The sequence below is a fragment of the Microcaecilia unicolor genome, chromosome 10 (genome assembly GCF_901765095.1).
Source record: "Microcaecilia unicolor chromosome 10, aMicUni1.1, whole genome shotgun sequence".
In the NCBI taxonomy this organism is placed as follows: domain Eukaryota; kingdom Metazoa; phylum Chordata; class Amphibia; order Gymnophiona; family Siphonopidae; genus Microcaecilia; species Microcaecilia unicolor.
The window spans coordinates 140,463,214-140,487,189 of record NC_044040.1 but is presented as its reverse complement, the minus strand read 5'-3'; the positions used below and the strand labels follow the sequence as shown (position 1 = coordinate 140,487,189).

The following is a 23,976-nucleotide window of genomic DNA, read 5'->3' as shown; positions in this document are numbered from 1 at the left end:
TGGAAGCAGCCCTGAGATTGCCAGGGTGATGAGCAAACTGGACCTCTGGTATGATATGTATCACCTTGCGGCCCCGTGTAGCCACAAGGCGCCCTTGTTTGAGAGGTGATGGGCTGCTTTTCGATGGTGGTGTGAGGCTCACTGGATCCCCAGAACTGGGGATTTAGCATACTTTTTTGATTAATGAACTGAGTTTGTCACTTGCTGGGGTTGGGTGGGTGTGGGGGTTCTTAACAGTGGGTTGCATGTAAAGGCAGTGTGTATGCTGAAGATACAATTGTGTATCCACACTAGTTGTGTATTGTAAAAAAAAAAAAAAGCAGTTCCCCAGCATGCACACAAACACACACTCACCATTCTCTGCCCCCCTTCCAAATCCCCCACCATTCCAACCAAATAGATAAGAACCAGGTCAGCTAGCATGTGTTATCCATTCAATCAAATCAAAATTTTCTCCTACAGCCATGCCAGGAAGTTCAGTTAGGTGTGGAGGGCACTCTTTGAGCCATCTGATATGTTGATTGCCTCTGCTCTCTGTCTGTTCTCTGCCAGCGAAATCCCGCCAAACACAGATGCACATCCATGCTCTTGATTTCCACCTGCTGCAGCACTGGAATTCTTTCCTTCATCAATATGTCCCACGTTTCCTCTAAAGTAATTATTTTGGTATGCACTCCATTAATGGTGATAAGCAGACCAATAGGAAAAGTCCATTGGTAGTGCCATTTTGCCAGGGCCATAGCCCTCGTGATGTCCCAAAATGCTCTGCACTTCTGAAGGATACTATAGGCCAGGACCTGGTACAATTCGATTTTAAAGCCATTCCACTGCAGCATCTTCAGTCTCTGGCCTTACATAACACTTTTACTTTATCTACAAAGCTTCTAAAACAAACAGGTTTGGTCTCTGGGCTTATCCATTGCTTGGGGTCCCAGCGAACAGTGAACTCTTTCCACTGGAGGATCAAAAGTATCATTCTGTATTATCCAAGCCAACAGTTTTATATTCACCTCCACAGCATTCTTATACTCTGCTGTCTCTGGGACCTCCCGCACCCTTAAGTTGTTGTGGCAGGCACAGTTCTCCATATCCTCCGCTTTCCCGTCCTCAACCTTCTTGCGAGTCAACATGCTAATCCAGGGTGCCTTCTGTTTACCTTCTGTCTTGCCTCTGGGACAGAAGTAACCTTCTGAAGGAGTAAATCTTTATTCTCCCAGGCAGAATTCCATGCAAGAAAAACTCTAGCTACTAAATAAGTATTAGACATAACAAATGTTTATTCAAATTGTCAAAGAAGCCAATCAGTAATTATTGAAATAGTAACGAATAAACTCCCAATACAGTATAATATGTAGTAAATAAAAATAGAGTTTTCCCTGGGAGCTGTCAATATGTCCACCTGCTAGTGTAACCCTTAATTTTGTCACCAAACACTCACAATTCTTATATCTTGCACAGTCCAATAGCATAAATTCTTTAAATCAATTTTATATTTTTACATCGGGGATCATCAGAATAACCAACAGCATATCCCATTTGGGAACAGTGTCCCATATAATTATGGTACTGTATACATCTTCATTGATCCACCCGACTTTTTTTAAAATTCTTTTTTGTATTTTTATATATAATTTTATGTAATTTTCAAGGTTCATACCCTGAAAAACGTCTTAACTTAAACTTTTAAGATGCATGATAGCAGTACTTAGCTTTGGAAGCGATTTTTCAACCGAGTCAACCCTCCGCCGACATGGCCAGGTTTCGTAATTCTTCATCAGGGAAGAGGTTCGCATCTCTTAGTCTGCTCCTGCATGTATAAAAAATGGCTTTGAGGAAGCACTGACACCAGATACCAGCCAAACCACCAACACTCACCCTGTGCACAAGGTTTTAGGGGAAATCTCACTCATGCTAATAGCAGAGCTCACGCTTCAGGCTTCCATTGCTCTTGGCGATGTCACTTCCTCCTGATATAACAGATTTAAGGATATATATCCATCATTGTTCCATTAAATTCAATCGATACTCCATTTGAACTCAGAGATTTTATATTGATGGTCACATCAGTATTACAGTAAAGGTGCTGATAGCAGATTATTTACAATACGGGGTTTGTGCTCGCTCAGTCTCCATTGTATAGATCTTGATGTTCTACCAACATTCACAAGAGAGCAGGGACACACAGAGGGGCATAATCGAATGTGAACGTCCATCTCCATGGGCGTCTGTGTCCGAGAACAGGTACGTGAAGGGGCAGGACAGACCGTATTTTCGAAAAAAAAAAATGGGCGTCCATCTTTTTTTTGATAATACGGTTTGTGCTGGGCAAATGCATTAGATTTGTACGGATTTGACCTGGGCGGTTTCGTTTTCCAGCGATAATGGAAACCGAAGGCGCCCAGCTCAAAAACGAACCAATCCAAGGCACTGGGTCGTGGGAGGGGCCAGGATTCGTAGTGCACTGGTCCCCCTCACATGCTAGGACACCAACCGGGCACCCTAGGGGGCACTTGTAAAAAGTTAAAAAAAAAAAATTAAATACCTCCCAAGTCCATAGCTCCCACCCCTTGGGTGCTGAGCCCCTCAAATCCCCCCCAAAACCCAGTGCCCACAACTCTACACCATTACCATAGCCCTTATGGCTGAAGGGGGGCACCTACATGTGGGTACAGTGGGTTTTGGGGGCGTTTGGAGAGCTCCCATTTACCAGCACAAGTGTAACAGGTAGGGGGGGATAGGCCTGGGTCCACCTGCCTGAAGTGCACTGCACCCACTAACAACTGCTCCAGGGACCTGCATACTGCTGTGATGGAGCTGGGTATGGCATTTGAGAGTGGCATACAGGCTGGAAAAAAAAGTTCTTAAAGTTTGTTATTTTATGGTGACCACTGGGGGAGTCAGGAGTGATCATCCCCGATTTCCTCCGGTGGTCATGTGATCATTTAGGGTACTTGTTTGTGAAAAAAAGGGTCAAAAAAATGACCCAAATTTGCGGTAAAAATGCCTTTCTTTTTTTGATTATCGGCCGAGGGCGCCCATCTCTCCTTGGCCAATAACCACGCCCCAGTCCCGCCTTCACCATGCCTCCGACACGCCCCATCAACTTTGTCCGTTTCCGCAACAGATTGCAGTTGAAGACACCCAAAATCGGCTTTCGATTATACCGATTTGAGCGCCCACGGGAGAAAGGCTCACATCTACCGATTAGGGTCGAAATCTGGGCGCCCATCACTTTTGAAAATAAGGCGGACAGTGATCCATATATCACATTAATAGAGTTACAAGATGTTAGTTCCTTTGCATATATAAGTTTGTTAGTTTGGGGCTCTATCCATATAGATCCTTCCAATGTAGATTTGTACCGCAGACACTTTCCACATTTCAAATGCACTCCTGTATCCTTATTTTGCTGGATATATAAGGGCTTAATGGATAAACATTCCCCATATTGTTTTGTCTCTATGATATGCTGTAATTGAAGGTTCAGGAAATGTCTAATGCAATGATAAAACATGACAATGCTTATGCACAATCTGTGCAATCAAAGGAGCTAAAATGGAATATGGTAACACAAACGTCAATCGATCTTGTATGACTTTAACCAAATAATTCAACAATAGATTCCTTTGTGCATATTTGGCTCATAAGTATGTTCTTCTCAATACTGAAATAGGATAGTCTCTTTACTGAAACTATGTCAAAAGGTGCTTAGCTCGGATGTTAAATATGCTTTCTTTAATCCTGTTCACTTGAAACAATTTATAGATCAGAAAAAATTGTCATGATGCAGATTGAATTCTAACAGTGTTGTTTCTAGGACGAGGATTTATTAATAATATAGTGGATAATCTGCTAAGTCTTTCTTTAATGTTTTCTTATTTTTCTCTCTCCTGAGTATATATCGGCTCCTGCCCCTTCTAAATGGTGGACTAAATAAGATATATTATTTTTGCTTCATGTTTATGCTTATGAAATAACTTTTTTTTCCTATATCTGAATTTCCTATTCAAGTATGAAAATGGCTTGTAAATTTATGTAAAACGATAAATAAAGAAAAAAAAAAGTTGCTTAGCTTGTAACTTAAATGTTTCCATAGATGCACAAATTCAACAAATTCATAAAAACTGACTAATTAGAAGGTTAGTCACTATGCATGACATTGATGAGTGATTAAAGTGTTTTCATTTTAATGCTGGTATGTAGTTCTGTATGTGTGTAAAATAGAGCATGTTAATTTGCCTTTGTGCTTGTGCTTCTTTGTCTTTTAATGTTTGCATGCTTGCATGTGCATCCATATTTGCATGTATGGCTGCTCTGGTAAACTCTGATAACTGCAACTGAAATTGCTTGTTCCTTTTTGCAGGAGGAGCTCTGGGCAGCTCTTTGTAACAGAGATATTGACATGGTGGTCTCAGATCACTCTCCCTGCACCCCAGAAATGAAATTGCTAGAAGATGGAGACTTTGTGAAGGCCTGGGGGGGCATAGCCTCTCTGCAGTTTGGTAAGAGATGGATTTCTACACTACCCTTTCTCAGCATTGCTCCCTGTAAATACTCAAACATATGGCAACTGTTCCCTGACTGGTCCCTGGTAGAGGTGAAGACAGGATAAGGAAACCATGTCACATACATCAGGGGTCAGTCATAACTAAATCAAAGGATGTCTATATGTGAAGTTTTCTCATCAGCAAACACAAGTGATACTCTGCGCAGCTTCCACAAAAGTAGTATCAAATATCAAAAGCCGTGTCAGCTTGAATAAGGGTTGAATAAACTTTTGCTTCCCTTGACATCTGAGTCTGCCTTGCTTTGTTCCATCTGTGGCCTGTTACATTCCTCTCTCTCAAGAAATAAAGAGGGCAATTCTTTAAATTATGCTCTAAGAATTGTGCACGAATTATGCGCATAATTCATAAGACTAATGGTACATATGGAAATATATATTTACACACAAGTCCAAACTTTTACCTTAGCACTATTCTGTAAATATGTGCCTATCTTACATAACACATATTTTACAGATGGGCATACATATAGGTGGATTCTGGGCAGAGCATGGGAAGGATTTGTATTTATAGGCGCCAGTTTATAGAATTACCCTCATAATGTTCAATCTTTTTTAAAAATAACTTTATTTATTACAGTTTTGATGGTGAATCTAAGTCAAACTCATATTAACCCATTACAGTCTACTCAGTTTCATAAAACGATCTTTGTCACTCTCTTTTTTTTAGGTTTAGATTGCACAGTATATAAAATGTGAATCTCAAAAATAATCAGATATCTGAGAAATAAGTACAATAAGGAGGCAATTCTATATAAATGGGTGCCACAATTTAGGCATCTAGATGGTGCAAGCTGCATACTAATTCTATAACAGATCTGGGCAACAAGATTCTATTATAGAATACTAGCTTAATTGGCATCAATGCACCAACATTAGGTGTGTCCACTTATACTATGTCAATAGCAGACATAAGTTGGGGATAAGAGTTGATCCCGCCCAGGCCCTGTCTATGTTCCTCCCCTTTGAATGCCCCTTACATTTATGCACTGAGTCTTTCATCTGGTATTGTCCCTACTGAACTTAAAAAAGCAATACTGAGACCAGTCTTGAAAAAGAAACACTCTTTGATCCATCTGAACCTTTTTTACCTAAGGTCTTAGAGGCCATTGTTTTTTAACAACTACAATCACATGCAGAATCAAGCAATGTGCTATACCCTCAACAATCAGAGTTCAGGAGGGGATTCAGCACTGAAATTGTGAACACTGCTCTTTTGAATGAGCTACACTCCTATCTTGATGCTGGGTATATTGCCTTGATATTGTGTCGACCTAGTGAACCATTATTTGCTTCTATAATGTCTGGCTTTTTTGGGAATTTTAGAATTAGTAATAAATTAGATTTCTTAATTTCTTGATAATCGATCTTTTCAGGTATTTCAATCTGCATATCTGTCCTCTTCTTTTTCTCTTCCCTGTGGGGTTCCTCAGGGATCTATCTTTTCACTGCTACTTTTCAATTTATTCTTATACCCTTTAGCTCTGTTAATCAAAACATATGGGATTAGCTCCAAATCAAACACAGATGATATTCTCTTAATACACTACACTAAGATGGACTCCATTGATCTATCACCATTACAATCCTAATGTGGCTCCAAAATTATCACTTAATTCTTAACCCAAACAAGACAGTAGCCTGTTGGATTTCAGAATCATCTCCACCTCCTCCTCTTTCACCAGTTCTATTCGATAGACCTGTTCTTCTAGTCACGTCCTTTAAATATGTGGATATTTTTCTAGACTCAACTTTCCCTTTACTACACAAATTTCTCATGTGGTAAAAGCAGGTTTCTTCTTTCTTCAGAAGCTGAGAGCAATCCAAAATTATATTAACACTAAATCTCTATGCGTATTATCTTACGTCTTTATTAACTCCAGATATGATTACTGTAATATAGCATATGCGGGTGTTACAAAATCAAATTTAAAATGGTTGCAAACCTTACAAAATACCGCAGCAAGGATCCTCTGTATCAAGAAACGTTTTGATCATGTAACTCCCCTACTTAGGCATCTTCACTGGATCTCAATTCAATATAGGATACAATTCAAAATATTAACTTTGACTCACAAGGTACTCAATGAAGGAGAACCAACATATATATCATCATGAGTAATTCCGTATACACCACTACACTCATTTCATTCTTTGAATGATAACAGACTGGTTTTATCTCATCCGTCAAAGGCCAAATGGGAATTAACTAGATCCAGTGCCTTTTATTTTTTGGCTCCGGTACTCCGGAATGTGCTACCAAATTATGTTCAACCTGAGAAATTGTATATTAATTTCCGCTCCTTGTTGAAAACATGATTTTTTAAAAATTGGCATTTAACATAAAGCAAGTTTGAGATGAAGTTCTAACTAGGAATAACAAACATTAGGGTCCTTTTACTAAGGTGCGCTAATGGACTTAGCGAACACTAATGATTAAATTGATGAAGGGGGTAGCATTATCATGGGCGTAGACTTGGGGGGGCGAGGGGGGGCAATGCCCCCCCTAACGACGACGACGTGAGACTGGCGCCACCGCACCAGTAGTTAAAAAAAAACAAGCAGGCACGCGCTCCTCTCCGTCCGCTTGGCTTCCCTGCCCTCTCTGTCTGCGTCCCGCCTTCCTCTGACATCATTTCCTTTCAGGCGGGACGCAGAGAAGGCAGGGAAGCCAAGCGGATGGAGAGGAGCGTGTCCGTCTACCCCCCCCTCTTCCTCCCTCCCTCCGGTGCAGGCAGCAAGCATGCTTCTTCAGTTTTTCTGTGTTCCTGGGAGCGGTAGCGATGTACATGCTGCCTTCGGCTCTGTCCCGAAGCCTTCTCTTCAAGTTCCTGTTCCCACGGAACAGGAACTTGAAGAGAAGGCTTCCGGGGCAGACCGAAGGCAGCGTGTACATCGCTACCGCTGCCAGGAACACAGAAAAGCTGAAGAAGACTGTTGCCTGCGCCGGAGGAGGAAGAGAGGGGGTAAACGGAGTCACGATCCTGGACCTCGCGGGGGGGGGGGCAGAAGAGAGAAGATGGATGGGACTGGTAGGTGTGGGGAGCAGAGGGAAGGAGCAAGAGATGGATGGGACTGGGAGAGGAGGTGAGCAGAGGGAAGGAGTAGGAGATGGATGGGACTGGGAGGGGTGGGGAGCAGAGGGAAGGAGCAGGAGATGGATGGGACTGGGAGAGGGAGAGGAGGGGAGCAGAGGGAAGGAGCAGGAGATGGATGGGACTGGGAGGGGTGGGGAGCAGAGGGAAGGAGCAAGAGATGGATGGGACTGGGAGGGGTGGGGAGCAGAGGGAAGGACCAGGAGATGGATGGGACTGGGAGAGGAGGGGAGCAGAGGGAAGGAGCAGGAGATGGATGGGACTAGGAGGGGTGGGGAGCAGAGGGAAGGAGCAAGAGATGGATGGGACTGGGAGGGGTGGGGAGCAGAGGGAAGGACTAGGAGATGGATGGGACTGGGAGAGGGAGAGGAGGGGAGCACAGGGAAGGAGCAGGAGATGGATGGAGAGGTGGGGAGCAGAGGGAAGGAGCAAGAGATGGATGGTACTGGGAGGGGTGGGGAGCAGAGGGAAGGAGCAAGAGATGGATGGGACTGGGAGGGTTGGGAGCAGAGGGAAGGAGCAGGAGATGGATGGGACTGGGAGAGGAGGGGAGCAGAGGGAAGGAGCAGGAGATGGATGGGACTGAGAGAGGAGGGGAGCAGAGGGAAGGAGCAGGAGATGGATGGGACTGGGAGAGGAGGTGAGCAGAGGGAAGGAGCAAGAGATGGATGGGACTGGGAGGGGTGGGGAGCAGAGGGAAGGACCAGGAGATGGATGGGACTGGGAGAGGAGGGGAGCAGAGGGAAGGAGCAGGAGATGGATGGGACTAGGAGGGGTGGGGAGCAGAGGGAAGGAGCAAGAGATGGATGGGACTGGGAGGGGTGGGGAGCAGAGGGAAGGACTAGGAGATGGATGGGACTGGGAGAGGGAGAGGAGGGGAGCACAGGGAAGGAGCAGGAGATGGATGGAGAGGTGGGGAGCAGAGGGAAGGAGCAAGAGATGGATGGTACTGGGAGGGGTGGGGAGCAGAGGGAAGGAGCAAGAGATGGATGGGACTGGGAGGGTTGGGAGCAGAGGGAAGGAGCAGGAGATGGATGGGACTGGGAGAGGAGGGGAGCAGAGGGAAGGAGCAGGAGATGGATGGGACTGAGAGAGGAGGGGAGCAGAGGGAAGGAGCAGGAGATGGATGGGACTGGAAGGGGTGGGGAACAGAGGGAAGGAGCAAGAGATGGATGGGACTGGGAGGGGTGGGGAGCAGAGGGAAGGAGCAGGAGATGGTTGGGACTGGGAGGGGGGGGAGCAGAGGGAAGGAGCAATAGATGGATGGGACTGGGAGGGTTGAGAGCAGAGGGAAGGACCAGGAGATGGATTGGACTGGGAGAGGAGGTGAGCAGAGGGAAGGAGCAAGAGATGGATGGGACTGAGAGAGGAGGGGAGCAGAGGGAAGGAGCAAGAGATGGATGGGACTGGGAGAGGAGGTGAGCAGAGGGAAGGAGCAAGAGATGGATGGGACTGGGAGGGGTGGGGAGCAGAGGGAAGGAGCAAGAGATGGATGGGACTGGGAGGGTTGGGAGCAGAGGGAAGGAGCAGGAGATGGATGGGACTGGGAGAGGAGGGGAGCAGAGGGAAGGAGCAGGAGATGGATGGGACTGAGAGAGGAGGGGCGCAGAGGGAAGGAGCAGGAGATGGATGGGACTGGAAGGGGTGGGGAACAGAGGGAAGGACCAAGAGATGGATGGGACTGGGAGGGGTGGGGAGCAGAGGGAAGGAGCAGGAGATGGTTGGGACTGGGAGGGGGGGGAGCAGAGGGAAGGAGCAATAGATGGATGGGACTGGGAGAGGAGGTGAGCAGAGGGAAGGAGCAAGAGATGGATGGGACTGAGAGAGGAGGGGAGCAGGAGATGGATGGGACTGGGAGAGGAGGTGAGCAGAGGGAAGGAGCAAGAGATGGATGGGACTGGGAGGGGTGGGGAGCAGAGGGAAGGAGCAGGAGATGGTTGGGACTGGGAGGGGTGGGGAGCAGAGGGAAGGAGCAAGAGATGGATGGGACTGGGAGGGTTGAGAGCAGAGGGAAGGACCAGGAGATGGATTGGACTGGGAGAGGAGGTGAGCAGAGGGAATGAGCAAGAGATGGATTGGACTGAGAGAGGAGGGGAGCAGAGGGAAGGAGCAGGAGATGGATAGGACTGGGAGAGGAGGTGAGCAGAGGGAAGGAGCAAGAGATGGATGGGACTGAGAGAGGAGGGGAGCAGAGGGAAGGAGCAGGAGATGGATGGGACTGGGAGAGGAGGGGAGCAGAGGGAAGGAGCAGGAGATGGATGGGACTGGGAGGGTGGGGACTGGATGGGACTGGGAGGGTGGGGAGCAGAGGAAAGCCTACTGGAAAGAAGACACTGCATAAAACAAGACACTGGGACCCAAGCGAATAGAAAAACTAAATGATCAGACAACAAAGGTAGAAAAAAGTATTTTATTCAGAATTTATTAATTGAAATATGTCAGCTTTTTGAAATGAGCATCTGTGATATTTTGCCTGTAAATTTCAATTCCTTCCTCCATATTAGCATATTCATTTGCATATGTATGTATGCAAATGAATATGCTAATATGCTCCACCCATCCTTTGCCCCCCCCAAATGAAACAGTCAAACTACGCCTATGAGCATTATATATTAAAGACAGCCTTGAATCGAATAGACTAGAAATTCTGCAGGACACAAAACACATCTTAGAATCCCTGTAGATCAGTTGTGCCATTGTGAATAAAGACCTTGTTCAGGAAGACACTCATTGTGAGAGGACTTTTTGTTGGATCCACTGTTTGTTTTACCCTATTGGTTTTCCTGTGGAGAGCTCACCTTCTGTGGGTGTAGCTACGTGGGGCCACGGGGGCCTGGGCCCCTGTAGATTTGGCCCTGGACCCCCATGCCGACGACCCTCTCGAGCCCCCCCTCCTGCCATCGCCTACCTTTGCTGGTGGGGGACCCCAACCCCCACCAGCCGAGGTCCTCTTCTTCTGGCGCAAGGCTTCGTTCTGTTTCAGACATCCTGCACGTTGTACATGCAGGACGTCAGACTCACAGAAACAGAATGAAGCCTTGCAGATCAGCCAGCGGCTGCGTTGCTGGCTGATCTGCAAGGCTTTGTTATGTTTCTGTGAGTCTGACGTCCTGCACTGCACGTACAATGAGGAAAGGCTAAAGTGGCTAGGGCTTTTCAGCTTTGACAAGAGTCAGCTGAGGGGACAGACGATAGAGGTCTATAAAATACTGAGTGGAGTGGAACTTGCAGAGGTAAATCGCTTGCTTACTCTTTCCCAAAATGCTAGGACTTAGGTGGCACGCAGTGAAGCTACTAAGTAGTAAATTTAAAACCAACCAGAGAAAATCTTCACTCGGTGTTTAATTAAACTCTGAAAGTCATAGCCAGAGAATGTGGCAAAAGCAGTTAGCGTAGCAGGGTTTACAAAAGGTTTGGATAATTTCCTAAAAGAAAAGTCCATAAGCCATTATCAAGATGAACTTTGAAAATGCACTGCTTATCTCTAGGATAAGCAGCATAAAATCTGTTTCACTGTTCTGGGATCTTGCCAGGTACTTGTGACCTGGATTGGCCACTGTTGGAAACAGGTTACCAGGCTTGATGGACCTTCGGACTGTCCCAGTATGGCAATGTTTATATTCTTATGTTCTAATCATTAAGTTGCAAAATATAGGGGCATGTTAAAAAACATATGTATCCCCCTAGGTCTGAGGTCCCTTACCAGGTACTTTTCTCTTCTGCAAATCACTATTCCTTAGCGTATGCAGCAGATTAATCCAAGACTAGTGGGTTGTGTCCATCTACCAGCAGGTGGAGGTAGAGATTACAAAGCTGAAGGCAGTGGTACCAGACAGCCAGCTCCTCCTTCACCTCAGTACATCTCTATCTCCAGCAGGTGGCGGACAGCTCTTCAGCAGCTCCTGGATTTGGCTGTTGGGGATACTCCTGGGTCCTGTGGGCCAGTTGAGTTTAGGGGTGTCTGGCTTGTGGTACCGACTTTGGAGGCATACTCAGCCTTCTGGGTACCTGCTTCACCCTTTCCCCCTTGCCTCCCAGTCTTTAGAGCTCTAGCCTTCCTCACCAGTAAAAAAAAAAAAAAAACAAGAGAGCTCCTTTGCCTTCATTCGGTGTTTAAAAAAACACACAGAGAAGAAACAGATGTCTGACAGAACTGGACAATACAGGGTTTCCCTGTCTAAGTGCTGTGCTTTCAGTCTGTGTGCCGGTTAGGCAGCAGGGTGCTGCGTCGATGGGACTCTGTTTCTCCTCCAGAGACACCGGTGAGTCCCTGCCTTTCTCTTTTTGGCATGGGGGTACTGTGCTTTAATGTGGGTGAAGCTGGCATTTGAAAGCTGTTCCCGCTGCGGTAACAGATGCTCCGCAGTGGGACTCTGTGTAGTGCCCCCACTATGCAAGGGGATCCAAGGGAAGAACAGAACTACTTTAAGCTGTTTCTATATCTTCTGAGTAGGATCTCCTTTGCTCTGGGACCCTTAATTTGAACCTTTCTTCTTAAGAGAGCTTGGCCTCAGTAGCCCTTTTTGTGATTGGGGGAGTTTTATGCCCATCTCAGGCAGATGGGTTCTAGATGGCTAAGTTTTCCAGAAGGAATTTGATGGTCCTGCGATGTGCCTTGTTTTTTTCGGGATGCACGTCAGCCACTCTGGGGGCTTCTCTGGGCAGGGGGCTTCTGACCTTCCCCCCATCCCTCTCCCCCCGAGCTCATTCTGCTGCTCTGTATGCCTATATGTTGCAGAAATCTGGTAGGGGAACTGACAGTTTCTTTTTAGTTCAGCCTTTGGAGTTTTCTTACTTGTTCCCTGTCTCAGACACTTCTGATGGACCGGACAGCATCAGAGTGCACCTCACTCTAGACGAGATTCGAGAGTCTATCTTCCCGGGTCTTCTTGGAATCCTTGGATTGGGTGGTCACCCTTCAAATGAGCCACCTCATCCCATTCCAGACAGCTCTGGTACAATTTTTTTCTTGACTGAGGACTGGAGGATCTAGGTTCAGACTTGGGTGCACAGTCTGCTCAGGGCACTGAGTCCTCAGGCCTGCTATGCATTCATGTCTTGGGCTCTGTGGCGGACACAGGTGGTCGGTGGCCCAACTGTTTGGGGAGGCTAAAGGGGCGGGGTTAGGGGTAGGGTCAGGGGTGGAGCTTAAATCCATAATTGTTTGATAACACACAGAAAAAAAAAATAAATAAATAAAAATAAAAGTCACAATTAATACCTTTTATTAAATTTAGATATTAGATATGTATCATATGTCAAAGAATAAAGTGGATGCTCAAAGCATATTCTAACCACAATCGCTCAACTGCAAAACACTATTCACAACTTTGTGCAAAAACACACTCAGAACCTTACTGTACCATAAATATTACACTGGGCAGAACCTAATACACCAATAAACCACCCATACGGAAAATGCAGACCGTCAACAATATGAAACAAGGGATAATATCATCACAATTCTCATGTAGAGCCACAAAACACCCTAATTCATGTTTAATGTGGGATAAAATGCCATAAGTAAATAAATATAAACTTTTAATGTTGAACACCTGATTCTCAAAGTGGACATATTCTAAACACTATAATGAAAATAAAATGATCTTTTCTACCTTTGTTGTCTGGTGACTTTTTCTGATCATGCTGGCCCAGTATCCGATTCTGCTGCTATCTGTCCTCAGTGCAGGTCAGGAAATCATCCTCGTTAAATATCTCTCTGGCAACTCAGGACACCTCCAGCCAACCCCCCCTGCTCTCCCAGCAGTAAAGTAAACAAATTAAACCATAAACCAATTTCTACAACTGGCTACACAAGGCTAGAGGGCTTTCACTGCAGCTCCTGCTGTGAGGATGGAGGTAAATCAACAATTTAAACCCCTCAGAGCACAGCAGGGGAGGCTTAGCCTCTCCAAGCCTCTTATACCGGGCGCCTATGGGTGGACACTTTGAAGGTAGTGTAGTGGGTGGTGCTCATAGACAACATCTACAGCTCTTGCTTCTCGATGGGTGGTCTCCTGTGTTCCAGGAGTGTCAGCAGTGTCTTCCGTGACTGTTCTCGGTATGGTTGCGCATGAACTGGTGGCTTTGCAATTCCTCCCTGTGGAAGGGATGCCTTGGCGCCTCCACAGTGGATGGTGGTGGTCACGGATGCCAGTCTCTCAGGCTGGAGAGCCCTTTGCCTCCTTCTTCCGGCTCCGGGGTGGTGGATGGCACAGGGGACGGTGCAGCCAATCTCCCACCTGGACCTGCTTTTGGTGCTGTTCATCTTCTAGGCTTTCAACACACATTGTAGGCCAGGTGGTGCTTGTGCCGTCTCCCCCGCCTGGACCTGCTTTTGGTGCTGTTTGTCTTCTAGCACTTCAGGACACGTTGCGGGCTAGGCGGTGCTTGTGCCATTGGAGAAGATGAGGTGGTGGCTGCTTCTTTGGCAGAGTGGGACTCAGATTCAGACTGTGGCCATCAGGGCATGTTGCCCCCATGGAGTGGACAGAGGACCCCGTGTTCCATTTCTACGTGGCCGGCTGGACGCTCTGATGCCTTCTTTCTTCTGTCATCGGAGAGAGGGCGATTTGGCAGGGCTGGTTGTTCAATTGCTTCCTTAGCTGGAGGACGTTCTTCAATAGTGTTTCCTCTGTGGTCTCTCTGCGACCGAGTTTATTTTGGATCGCTCGCCACCAGGCTTGAGTCATTCTGGTAGCTCCGGATTAACCATGGTGCCCCTGGTATATGGATATGGTACTGCTTCTGGTGGCACCTTCGATTTGGATCCCACTTGATTCCAGGCTCTTCCTTCTGGGTCTGTTCCTCAGTGGATGATCCCTCTCGCTTTGGTCTTACGGCCTGGTTTTTTGAAAGGCCGACTCTGAGGACCAGAGTTCTTTAGACACAATAGTTACTGTTCTGTTGCAATCTTGTATGTGGTCCATGGTTCACTTCAACTGCGTATTCTCGGGTGTTGACGATTTTTTGAAGCTGGTTTTGGCCCATGCTTGGTCTTCATTGCGGGCATCTGTTCCTCAGTGATTGATTTCTTTCTGCAGGATGGGTTGCAGAAGGGCCTGGCCTGGCCTTGCACTTGGAGGTGGTGCATTTCTTGCAGAGTGCTTTGCTCATCCGCTGCTCTAACCTTGTTCATCCTGAAACCTCGTTCGTATTCTCTGAGTCTAGTTTGGGGCTCCTTGTCTACCAAGCATTGCTTCGGACTCATTTTGTTCCTTTGCAGAATGCTTCGCATAGGAACTTACAAACAGTGTTCTTTGTCACCAATTCTTCGGCATGCAGAGTGTCTGAATTTTTAGTGCAGCCATGCCGAGCTGTTTTTTCTGCAATTTGCTGAGTCCAGAGTGATCTTGCTTTCGGTTCCTTCTTTCCTTTCCGGCTCTGGTTTGGCTTTTCTTTTTCAGCCTATCTTTCTTCCCTTCATTCGGGAGGGGGATTTTCATGCAGAGTACATGGCGCTTCATCTTCTGGATGTTCAGAGGGTTCTCCTGTATTCACAGACGTTGCATGTTTTTCAGCGTTCAGATCTTCACTTTGTCTTTGTCGCTGGTTCTTGCTGTGGGACTGCAGCCTCTGGTGTGATCTGATTTTTTTCTCGTTGGATTGCAGATACTTTGTGGATATTTTAGAAAGGTTCCATCCCGCCGGTGGCATTGTAGGCTCGTTTCATGAGATTGCTATCTACCTTTTGATCAGAACAGGTGTGTTTTCACTATTCCGATGCTACCTTGGGGAGCGGCGACTTCCCACCCTACTTAGGGATTGCTTTGGTACATCCCACTAGTCTTGGATTCATCTGCTGCATACACTATGGAAGGTAAAATTATGCTCTTCCTGCTGATAATTTTCTTTCCTTTAGTAGCAGCAGATTAATCCAAGATCCCTCCCTTTGTCAGTCGCAGCTAGTTTTGCCTGTCTGTTCTTGTCCTGGTCTTTAGTTTCCAAAAAAAAAAAGGAGAAGAGGAAAGAGAACAGAAACCACTGAAGAGGACTCCATCACAGTCATGGTTTCTCTTAAGTCAGACTGACGAGTTTCTGTTTTGTATGGTTGGTGAGGAAGGCTTCCTGGTTTCTTGTCTGTATCTGCTTGGTGATGAGACATGTACTGAGGTGAAGGAAGAGCTGTCTGTCTGGTATCACTGCTTTCAGCTTTGTAATCTCTATGTTCACCTGCTTGTAGATAGACACAACCCACTAGTCTTGGATTCATCTGCTGCTACAAAAGGAAAGAAAATTATCAGCAGGTAAGGCATAATTTTACCTTTTAATAAAGCACTCCTTCTTTGCCTTCTATTCAGATAAGTTTCTATAAACAAAAGAGTTTTCTTGTAACTGTTTCACAGCAATTCTAAACGTAGTTCTTTATTAAAATAGTGACTTGCAGAGATGGTTGAAGAAAAATGTGTAAAATATTTATAAAAATTTACAAATTAACATGAGGAGGGTTTTTTTTTTAACCCAGTTAAGTTATTACCCTTTCTAGTCTGGGAGCTGAAGGTTTTGCTGTAGATGGGGTTTTGAGACTCTTTCCTTCTTCATTGTGGGGGTCTTTTACTAAAGCTTAGCTCGAGTTATCTGCATCAGGACCCATTTTATTCCTATGGACCCTGATGCAGATAACTCGAGCTATGCTTTAGTAAAAGACCCCCCCGTATGTATTTGAACTTCAATATTTAATATTTAAATATTTTAATATATGTCTTTCATTGGTTAAAATATATAAGTGGACCCCTATCTTTATGATGGAGATCACTTCTAATTTTAGTAGCTGCCCTCCAGCACTCACATAGGTAGTCACATTCCTGCACTCATCCCTGCATTCAGACACATACACAGATGAACATGACACAACAGGACCAGCAAGGTGAGTACAAGGGAGGGGCCAACCCTTCCCTCTGAAAGCTCTATCAGGACCACAACGATTATTGTACCTCTAAATGACCCAAATTGGGAGCGAGCCAAGCCTATGGTGGGAAATGGAATAACAACTGGCTTGAGAGGCAGAGGGATGTGAGGAGTCAGGAGTGATAACAAGACGTGGAGTCTAGCAGGCTCCCAGTTTTATTCCTGTGGCTCACCACCTATTGGGAGGATCCCATCTTTTCCATTCCAAGAATATCTGGCCTAAGGAGGGCCACTGTCTGAAAAGTCTATATGGACATCCTCCAGAAGTGTGATGATCATTGCCTTCCACTAGCCATCCGCCAACCTGTTCCACCACAATGGGCAGAGATGGTAGAGGCTTGGGACAACAGCAGTGGAGCCACCATGAGTACCACATTAGGGATGCCTGTGAGACAGCATGTCTTCTGGAGTTTCACCGGAGTGGGTGTTGCCTGCCCAGAAATGTCATCTGAGGGGGAAGAGGGAAGCAATGGTTTAGGATGGTAATGGTTGAGGATCTAGAGGCAGTTGACATAATTGGAATGATTATGTGAAGTGGTTTCCATTGGAAGCTGGTTTCAAGCCTGGCACTACATTCATTCATCTGGAGAGCTGAGTTTCATTCATAGACTGAAATAATTGATCTGCCTCCAGTGGGATAAGGCTGATTGCTTACCATCAGTTACTGATATAATTCTTTGAACTATTGACTTTATTTGTGGCTGCGTACATTGATAAAGTGTATGATGGCTATTGGGTACATATAGTAGGGCAAGTCTTTTTGCGATGTATTTACTACAGAAAGTCAAATTATGTAATAATAGATGGTCCCAAGATGGCGCTGTGAATAGACGCACCTGTGTTTGCTCCTGGAGGCTGCTGTGTTTGTGAGTTTCTCTCGGTGCCTCTGTAGCCTCGTTAACCATGGGGAAGCGGAGGGGGAAGGTAAAGGAATTTCCCTCGGTTCCTGTGACCTCCTCGACGATGAAACAAACAACCCTGCAATTTCCCAGGCAGCAACCGGGTCCTCAGGGAACTTCGACCCCCACTGCAGCTCTCGGCCCTTTGGAGTTGATTGAGAGTGTAAACGGGGCTTCCTTGAGCCCTGTGGAGCGAATTGCACCTCCCCAGCCTGGAAGAGAGTTGCTGGCTGTTCAAACAGAGACAGACGCCGAAGTGGCTCAGCTGGTCCTGTCTGAGGGTGTGACTGCAGCAACGGAGATAGATTCTCAACTTCTGGAAACATTACTACAACAGGCTTCAAAGGTATTGCCTCAAGCTATTGTTTCCAAGTTAGCTCAGGCTGATAGTCTATCTCAATCTCCTCCTGTGGCTAGTGGAGTGATTAGACCAGCAATTGTGACGCTGGAGTCACTATGGGACATGGTTTACAATATCCAAACCTCTATGCAAACTACTTTAAAGCAGAATTCTTCTGATATTGAAGTTCTTTCTGAGGCTGACCTGCTTCAAGCACAAGTGACTGCATAGCAAACCCAGAAATTGGAACGTGTGGATATTAAAATTCAAGAAATGGGATCTATAGAAACAGCTTTGGTTAAAGACAATAATTTCCTACATAAACGACTTGAATACCTTGAAAATCAGACTAAAAGACTTAACCTTAGGTTTCTTAATTTTCCCAAATCGCCGTTAATTTCTCCTTTGGAGATGGTTAAAAAATACTTGGTGGACATCCTGGGAATGGACAAGGACTCACTCCCTCCCATTACACGGGCTTATTACATCGGGAGTACTGGAGTGGTGGTGGGAAACCCCCCCCCGTAATAGGGGAGGGAATGAATCTTACCTCAGTCCTAGAAAGCTCATTAGAAATAGTTACTCAGAGGTTAACTCTGCTTGCCACTTTCGCGTTGGAGCCTGATAGGAATGCCGTACTACGGCTTTCGTTGAGACACTTAGAAAATCTGTTTTTGGGCTCAAAGGTCCGTATCTTTCCAGATCTCTCACGGCCTACACAGATGAGACGAAGGGCCTTTTTGGAACTTCGCCCCAGGGTGGTGGCATTGGGAGCAAATTTTGTTTTGCGATTGCCTTGTTTTTGCCTTGTTTTTGTAATGTGATGCTTGAGGGTAAACATTTTCAGTTTGTAGATCCAAAACAGTTGAAAGAGTTTATTGAAGCAAGAGTTGATGTGAATATAGTAAACCTTCCCTAATTTAGCAGGCTGGGGTCTGAACCAGAGGAAGCATCTATTGATTATTAATTTTTGTATTTTTTTTCTTTTTTAATTTCCTTAATCTTGGAATCAAATTTCTTTAACTTGTGGACAAATGGGCTGTAAAGATATATACTTATCATTTTTGTTTCCTAATGTTAAATAATGCCGATTGCATATTCACTTTATGTGGTGATATATTGGGAAATTTAAAAAAAAATTATGTAATAATAGATGGTAAAAGTGCCATTAAAAATGTGTTTGGATGTATGTGTATGAATGATGGTGTGAGAGGTTTGATAGGCAGAGTTCCTGTGGAGCCATGTGTTGCACATGGATGATAACTGCGCATTTGTCTTTCATTAAAGTGCTAATTATTGAAGTGGAGTACTTTAGTATTTTCTTCCCAATCCCTAAGCCCAACACTGTCCCCATAAGGAATTGATATGGCTGCTGTACCCATACTGTCAGAGCTTTTGAGAGATACTTGGATAGAGCCTGAAAGGGGAGAAAAAGAGAAGCTACCATGGGGAGACATGTAGATCATGCCATTAAGAAACTGGAATGGGGTCTGTGGAAGGTGAGGTTCCCATATGCCACTTTGCCAATAATTGACCAGATTCAGCAACTGGCACTCAAAATCTTATGCTGAAACAAAAGGCACTAAGTGCGATTTTATAAAACGTGCCAGACTTACTGCTGATTCCTGCACCTAACTTTAGGAGCTAGTCTTATGCCTGATGAAACCTAGTGTAAATGCTGGTGCCCAAGTTAGGCGTGCTGAGGCCATATTCTATAACGATATACACAACTTTTAAGAATGCCCCTGAGATGCCTATGTCCACACCTCTTTTTGAATTAAACACTAGTAGAATTAGATGCCATGCCTTATAGAATGGCGCTGTAGGCACTACTAGAGACAGGTAATCACTCAGGGAGTCTTTTACTAAGCAACAAAAGCCCAATGTGAGCTTACCACTCACTAAACTGGATGTACCACTGGGCTACCACAGCAGTCCAGCAGTAGTTCCCTCCCCCAGCATGTGCCATTTCTATGCTCCCTCCACCAAAATGGCCACATGGTAAGTGCTTCACCTGCCGCATGGCCATTTCTACAGTAAAAGGGGGCCTTGGTGTCATGGCTGTGGCCGCGCCTTTATGTGCAGACCTTCTGATTCTCTGTTTCTGGCTTTATGACCTCTCCAGACTTTTTTTCCTGCTGTTGATGTTCCTGATAGCCAAGCCTCGCTTTGGTGTCTCTGAAGCCAAGCCTCGCTTTGGTCTCTCTGCCTCCAAGCCTCATTACCCAGTGTGACATCATCAGCCATCTCCTTTATAAGGACCTGGGAAACTTTCCTGGGTTGCCTTTGCAACAGGTCTATTTCCCTTTTCTTGTTATGGATAATCAATAGAAATAAAACAAAATAAAACATGAAAATAAGATGATACCTTTTTTATTGGACATAACTAATACATTTCTTGATTAGCTTTCGAAGGTTGCCCTTCTTCGTCAGATCGGAAATAAGCAAGTGTTGGGAGATGACAGTATATATAAGTGAAACATCAAAGCATTTCAGTGACAGTCTAACAGGATGGGGGTGGATAGGTGAGAGGAGGGTGACAAACAGAGCAATACAACTTTATGGTTTATAATGGGCTAGAAAACCCAGATCTTTGTTAGGTCCTGTCTGGTGGGTGTCAAAATATTTAATCATTCTGACTTCATAGGTCTTACATTCCTGTATTGTTTTAAAGTTACCTTTCAGGATTCTTACTATGAAATCACTGGTACAGTGTTCTGGTTTTGTAAAGTGCTGCCCCACAGGAGTGGAATACTGGCTGGCACTGGCATTTTTCGTGTGATGTCTATGTAAATTAAATCTTGTCTTTAGCATTTGGCTTTGTTTCTCCAATATAGCATCCTTCGTCACATTTTTTACACTGAATGATGTATACCACATTGGAAGATGAACATGTAAAGGATTCCTTTATGTTGAATATTTTTCCTTTGTGAATGACTGTGGAGTCCTATGAAATCTTTTGGCATAGCTTGCAGCTGGATATATTGCAAGGATGTGTGCCATTCACTTCTTTTTGAGTCTGTGTTGGGAGCTTACTTCTGATTAGCTTGTGTTTTAAGTTGGGTGGCTGTCGGAAAGCCAGCACTGGTGGGGATGGGAATATCTCTTTCAGTAATTCATTCTCCTGGGGTAGAGGCTGCAGATCTTTTATGATTTTCTTAATTTTTCCAGCTCTGGGTTGTATGTCACTATAAGGGGGATTCTGTCAGTGGCTTTTTTTTCTTTGTACTGTAGCAGATTTTCCCTGGGTGTTTTGTGTGTGTGTGTGTGTGTGTGTGTGTGTGTGTGTGTGATTACACAACTACAATATTATCCTAAGAAGAAATTATCAACTTAGCAGCTAAGTTAGGCTAATGACCATGTGCCTGAGCAAAACCTGTCCTTCACAGGCAAAGACCACAAACTGGTTACCCATAAAGGAATAACCCTTTCTCTCACCTTTGTGGTCCGCAACTTCAGCGTCCAGATGGGTGATGAATTGGCTCCTCTTCAGGGTTCTAGCAGAATCTTCTATGAACCCTCCTGATATCAGGTTATAATCTGATGAATTCTTGCACTGCAAAGAAGCTAGATACTCAGTCTTTGGGGAGCCACAAAGTTCTGAACTTGGCCTTGTGCTGCACTTAGCACAAAGAATTACAGTTCACAGGTGTGCTTGCAAATCAGTCCCTCTCCTTGGAAAGATGTGTACATCATCTGAACTTATTCTCTTCTCCTTTGTTCCTTTCATTCCTTCTCCCAAGTCCAGCACTGGTACAGCCCACTGGGTCCCCAGGTGACAATCAGGGACCAATCATGAACCATATACGTCTGTTCATCAGGTTACATATGGTCATTGCAATGAGGCTTTGGGCTTCAGTAGTAGTCTCGTTAATGAGATAAACAACTAGCATTACTTCAGTCATGTCTTGCAATGCAAAACTCTCCTACACAATTTCACATAAGATACTGGAGACATTTCTCTGTGAAACTTTTTCCTACACAGTTCCTACACAGGAGATAAACTGTAGGGCCAGAGCAAGAAAACAACATGTCCTTGAAAGAGGCCAACCAGCACAATTCTGCCAGGAAGAACTGCAGAATAGATTTTGTATTCATAAAAGATGGTCAGAAAAGATGGTTCACGGCATAACCAGGCCTCAGACCAGCAAAGGTGAGGTCTATAAATAACCCCTACAGTGCGGGGTCACGTGATGGATTGAGAGGGAAGAAAACGTGCTTCTAATCTCTCTCGGGCCACCCTCTCCCACAACCCCGTTATAGCGACGAATTACCGGGAAGAACCTCAAGAATTGCATAGACTTAACGTTTATGGACCCCTTTGTAGTGCGGGAAAGCAGAACAATGCCGAACAGAACTGTAAAAAAGGAGCCTGAAAAACGCGGCCAGGGAGAAGGCAAGATGGCGGCGAGTCCGAAGCCAGAGGCCGCTACAACATTTAATGCCGATCAACTGCAACAGCTCACGGAGGTGATACAGACCGCGCTGGCACCGCAATTCAGCAAATTATCTGACCAGCTGGCTGGGATGGAAACCCGCCTCGATGAGACAGTTCGTAGAACTGGGGAATTAGAGGTGCGGGTGTCGGATATCGAGGACGCTGAGACGGCCAGAGAAACTGTGGTTAAGGAATTGCAGCGGGAGCTAGGCGCCTTAACCCAACAAGTGGACGATCTGGAGAACAGATCTAGGAGGTCGAACCTCCGAATAATAGGAGTCCCAGAATCAATCCCGGACCGCTCCTTACTTACCCAATTAGAGCGCTAGCTAAAGAATGAATTCGCGCTCTCGGACAGCGCAGGACCGCTCTGTTTGGAACGAGCACATCATCTGGGAAAGCAGAATAACACAAGAACCAGGCTGAGAATAGTGATTGTCAAAATTCATAACTTTATCCATAAAGAGGAAATACTGCGAGGGGCCCGGCAAAAATGGGACACTATGGAATTCGAGGGATCACCAATAAAGGTGTTCCAGGACTATTCTTTTGCGGTACAAGAGAGAAGAAGAGCCTTTGGCCCCATCTGCAGAAGGCTGGTGGAAAGCAAGCAGCGCTTTCTTCTCTTGTACCCAGCGCTGCTGAAGGTGCAAATAGAGGGGTCCTGGAGAACCTTTACAACTCCAGAAGAAGCGCAAACTGGATTAAAATATGACAACGCAGCGAGCCCAGGACGAGGTTGATGGTCTTCCACACAAAGGGGTAAAATCTTACACGGAGGCCGACTCGGCTGATAAATCTGTAGACTAATCAGTCATGTCAGATGGAGTTCAAGTTAATGTCAGTATGTATGAAAAGAAGTTAATAGCAGATAAGTTGTAAAGAAATGTTTGATTAACACAGTTAAGGGGGGGAGATAGAGCCCGCCATCTTTAGACCTTCTCTCTCCTAACCGACATACGGGGACGACAGTGTGGGGTCAATGGAAGGGGAAGGAAGAAGGTATGGGGGGAGGGAGGGAGGGTGGGTAGGGGGGGAGGACTGTTTGTTGGGCAGGATCAGGGAGGTATTGTTACAGGGAGGGGACTTAAATGAAGATGGGAAAGTGCGACAGAGTATTCAGAGGGGGATTGTTATTTACGAAAGGGAACAAGCAACAGAGGGCGACCATAGTGAGAGAAGTAGGAGGACCCGGGTGAGCTGGGAGCCAGGGTCTCCAAATGATATACACGACTGTTATAAGGAACTACCAAATACATCTTATGGCTAGAAACACAGTCACAAGGTTCTTGACATAGAACGTGGGGGGAGTCTCTACGCCAATAAAACGAACTAATATTCTCACTGCCTTGAAGAGGCACAAAGCAGATGTGGTCTGCTTACAAGAAACCCGCTTGTCCCCAGAGGAACATCAAAAACTGAAGCAAGGTTGGGTGGGTGAAGTACATTCAGCATCGGCCGAAGGGAGGAAAAGAGGTGTAGCTATCCTGCTTAGGAAAGGACTAGCGGCTAAATCACAACTGGTGGACAAAGATCCCCAAGGCAGGTTTGTGATAATACATCTGTGGTTACACCATAAAGAATACCTAGTGGTAGCGGTGTATGGACCAAACATATATGATAAGACATTCCAGTGGTGTGCTGGAGCCGGCTCGCACCGGCTCGCAAGAGCCGGTTGTTAAATTTTCTTCCGGCTTGCGAGCCGGTTGTTGAAAATAGCGAGCCGGCTCTGG

At 45.5% G+C, this 23,976-nt stretch overlaps 1 protein-coding gene across 3 annotated transcripts in view; it reads left to right on the top strand.

Annotated features, from left to right (window-relative positions):
* The window catches only part of LOC115478696 (allantoinase, mitochondrial-like), a 153,237-nt gene that overhangs the window by 116,103 nt on the left and 13,158 nt on the right, over nucleotides 1-23,976 (top strand). For all 3 annotated transcript variants that reach the window (XM_030216222.1, XM_030216220.1, XM_030216221.1), the window contains exon 9: nucleotides 4,364-4,502. In XM_030216222.1, coding sequence (XP_030072082.1) covers nucleotides 4,364-4,502 — 139 coding nt within the window. The remainder of the gene's footprint in view (nucleotides 1-4,363; nucleotides 4,503-23,976) is intronic.